Source organism: Somniosus microcephalus, chromosome 13 (genome assembly GCF_052327205.1).
Source record: "Somniosus microcephalus isolate GS21.2 chromosome 13, FLI_Smic_1.0, whole genome shotgun sequence".
Taxonomy (NCBI): Eukaryota; Metazoa; Chordata; class Chondrichthyes; order Squaliformes; family Somniosidae; genus Somniosus; species Somniosus microcephalus.
Window position 1 is genome coordinate 81,911,072 of NC_140999.1, and position 3,144 is coordinate 81,914,215.

Below are 3,144 nucleotides of genomic sequence, written 5' to 3' on the forward strand. Positions count from 1 at the left end.
CCCCTCCTCCTCCTCCAAACACGACCCCATCCCCCCCCCTCCTCCTCCAAACACGACCCCATCCCTCCTCCTCCTCCAAACACGACCCCACCCCCCCTCCCTCCTCCTCCAAACACGACCCCACCCCCCCTCCTCCAAACACGACGCCATCCCCCCCTCCTCCTCCTCCAAACACGACCCCATCCTCCTCCTCCTCCTCCAAACACGACCCCACCCCTCCTCCTCCTCCTCCTCCAAACACGACCCCACCCCCCCTCCTCCTCCAAACACGACCCCACCCCCCCTCCTCCTCCAAACACGACCCCACCCCTCCTCCTCCTCCTCCTCCAAACACGACCCCACGCCCCCCTCCTCCTCCAAACACGACCCCACCCCCCCTCCTCCTCCAAACACGACCCCACCCCCCCCCTCCAAACACGACCCCACCCCCCCTCCTCCTCCAAACACGACCCCACCCCCCCCTCCTCCAAACACGACCCCATCCCCCCTCCTCCTCCTCCTCCAAACACGACCCCATCCCCCCTCCTCCTCCAAACACGACCCCATCCCCCCTCCTCCTCCTCCTCCAAACACGACCCCATCCCCCCCTCCTCCTCCAAACACGACCCCATCCCCCCCTCCTCCTCCTCCAAACACGACCACCCCCCTCCTCCTCCTCCAAACACGACCCCATCCCCCCCTCCTCCTCCTCCAAACACGACCCCATCCCCCCCTCCTCCTCCTCCTCCTCCAAACACGACCCCATCCCTCCTCCTCCTCCTCCTCCAAACACGACCCCATCCCCCCCCCCTCCTCCTCCAAACACGACCCCATCCCCCCCTCCTCCAAACACGACCCCATCCCCCCCCTCCTCCTCCTCCAAACACGACCCCATCCCCCCCTCCTCCTCCAAACACGACCCCATCCCTCCTCCTCCTCCAAACACGACCCCATCCCCCCCTCCTCCTCCTCCAAACACGACCCCATCCCCCCCCTCCTCCTCCTCCAAACACGACCCCATCCCCCCCTCCTCCTCCTCCTCCAAACACGACCCCATCCCCCCCTCCTCCTCCTCCTCCTCCAAACACGACCCCATCCCCTCCTCCTCCTCCAAACACGACCCCATCCCCCCCTCCTCCTCCAAACACGACCCCATCCCCCCCCTCCTCCAAACACGACCCCATCCCCCCCTCCTCCTCCTCCAAACACGACCCCATCCCCCCCCTCCTCCTCCAAACACGACCCCATCCCCCCCCTCCTCCTCCAAACACGACCCCATCCCTCCTCCTCCTCCAAACACGACCCCATCCCCCCCTCCTCCTCCTCCAAACACGACCCCATCCCCCCCTCCTCCTCCTCCAAACACGACCCCATCCCCCCCTCCTCCTCCTCCTCCAAACACGACCCCATCCCCCCCCTCCTCCTCCTCCTCCAAACACGACCCCATCCCCCCCCTCCTCCTCCTCCAAACACGACCCCATCCCCCCCTCCTCCTCCTCCAAACACGACCCCACCCCCCCCTCCTCCTCCTCCAAACACGACCCCATCCCCCTCCTCCCCCCCTCCTCCTCCTCCAAACACGACCCCATCCCCCCCTCCTCCTCCTCCTCCTCCTCCAAACACGACCCCATCCCCCCCCTCCTCCTCCTCCAAACGCGACCCCATCCCCCCCCTCCTCCTCCTCCTCCAAACACGACCCCATCCCCCCCCCCTCCTCCTCCTCCTCCAAACACGACCCCATCCCCCCCCCTCCTCCTCCAAACACGACCCCATCCCCCCCCCCCCTCCTCCAAACACGACCCCATCCCCCCCCCCCTCCTCCAAACACGACCCCATCCCCCCCCTCCTCCAAACACGACCCCATCCCCCCCCCTCCTCCAAACACGACCCCATCCCCCCCCTCCTCCTCCAAACACGACCCCATCCCCCCCTCCTCCTCCTCCTCCAAACACGACCCCATCCCCCCCTCCTCCTCCTCCTCCTCCAAACACGACCCCATCCCCCCTCCTCCTCCTCCTCCTCCAAACACGACCCCATCCCTCCTCCAAACACGACCCCTCCTCCTCCTCCTTCTCCTCACCCCTCTGTCCCTTCCCCGGTGAGTCGGTAACAGCCCCCAGTGTGGCTCAGACCCCAAGACCCACATCACCGGCTCCGACCAAGGGGGAGTTTGAGGCGGGAGCGCGCTCCCTGCTCTGTCCGCGGGAGCGCGCTCACCGGTCCTTGCGCTGGGCCAGCTCCCAGACGGCGGCCTGCAAGTCGCGGTCTTTGCCCATCAGCCGCTCGGCCTGCTCCCGCACCGTCCGCTCGGCCGCCTCCAGCCGCCGTTCCAGCTCCGCCACGCGACGGTGCACGGCCACCAGGTGCGCGTTCGCCTCTTTGATCTGCAGCGGGCTCAGCACCGACATCCTGCGCATTCCGGGCCCGCTCGGCCAGGCGCAGGCCCCGCTCCCCGACCCAAGGCCCCACCAACAGTGCGCATGCGCCCCCGCCCGTTCGCCCACTACGCATGCTCCGCCGCCCGCTCGCCCACTGCGCATACTCCGATTCCCCCGCGCCGTCGGTAGAGGGCGCTGCGACCTCAAAGGTGAGTGAGCACCTGGAGCCAGGTCATAGCCCGGCCCAGGTAACACAGCATCCCAGGACATAGCCCGGCCCAGCTAACACAGCATCCCAGGTCATAGCCCGGCCCAGGTAACACAACATCCCAGGTCATAGCCCGACCCAGGTAACACAGCATCCCAGGTCATAGCCCGGCCCAGGTAACACAGCATCCCAGGTCATAGCCCGGCCCAGCTAACACAGCATCCCAGGTCATAGCCCGGCCCAGCTAACACAGCATCCCAGTTAACAGCCCGGCCCAGGTAACACAGCATCTCAGGTAACAGCCCGGCCCAGGTAACACAGCATCCCAGGACATAGCCCGGCCCAGCTAACACAGCATCCCAGGTCATAGCCCGGCCCAGGTAACACAGCATCCCAGGTCATAGCCCGGCCCAGGTAACACAGCATCCCAGGTAACAGTCCGGCCCAGGTAACCCAGTATCCCAGGTCTTAGCCCGGCCCAGGTAACACAGCCTCCCAGGTCATAGCCTGTCCCAGGTAACACAGCATCTCAGGTAACAGCCCGGCCTAGGTAACACAGCATCTCAGGTAACAGCCCGG

The 3,144-nt window shown here is 66.6% G+C and overlaps 1 protein-coding gene across 1 annotated transcript in view; it reads right to left on the minus strand.

Annotated features, from left to right (window-relative positions):
- vmac (vimentin type intermediate filament associated coiled-coil protein) overlaps positions 1 to 2,441 on the minus strand; it is a 5,047-nt gene extending 2,606 nt beyond the window's left edge. Inside the window, 1 exon segment of the mRNA XM_086005093.1 lies at positions 2,197 to 2,441. Within this exon segment, the coding sequence (XP_085861219.1) occupies positions 2,197 to 2,396 (200 nt within the window). The 5' untranslated portion in view covers positions 2,397 to 2,441.
- Between the last annotated feature and the right edge of the window lie 703 nt (positions 2,442 to 3,144).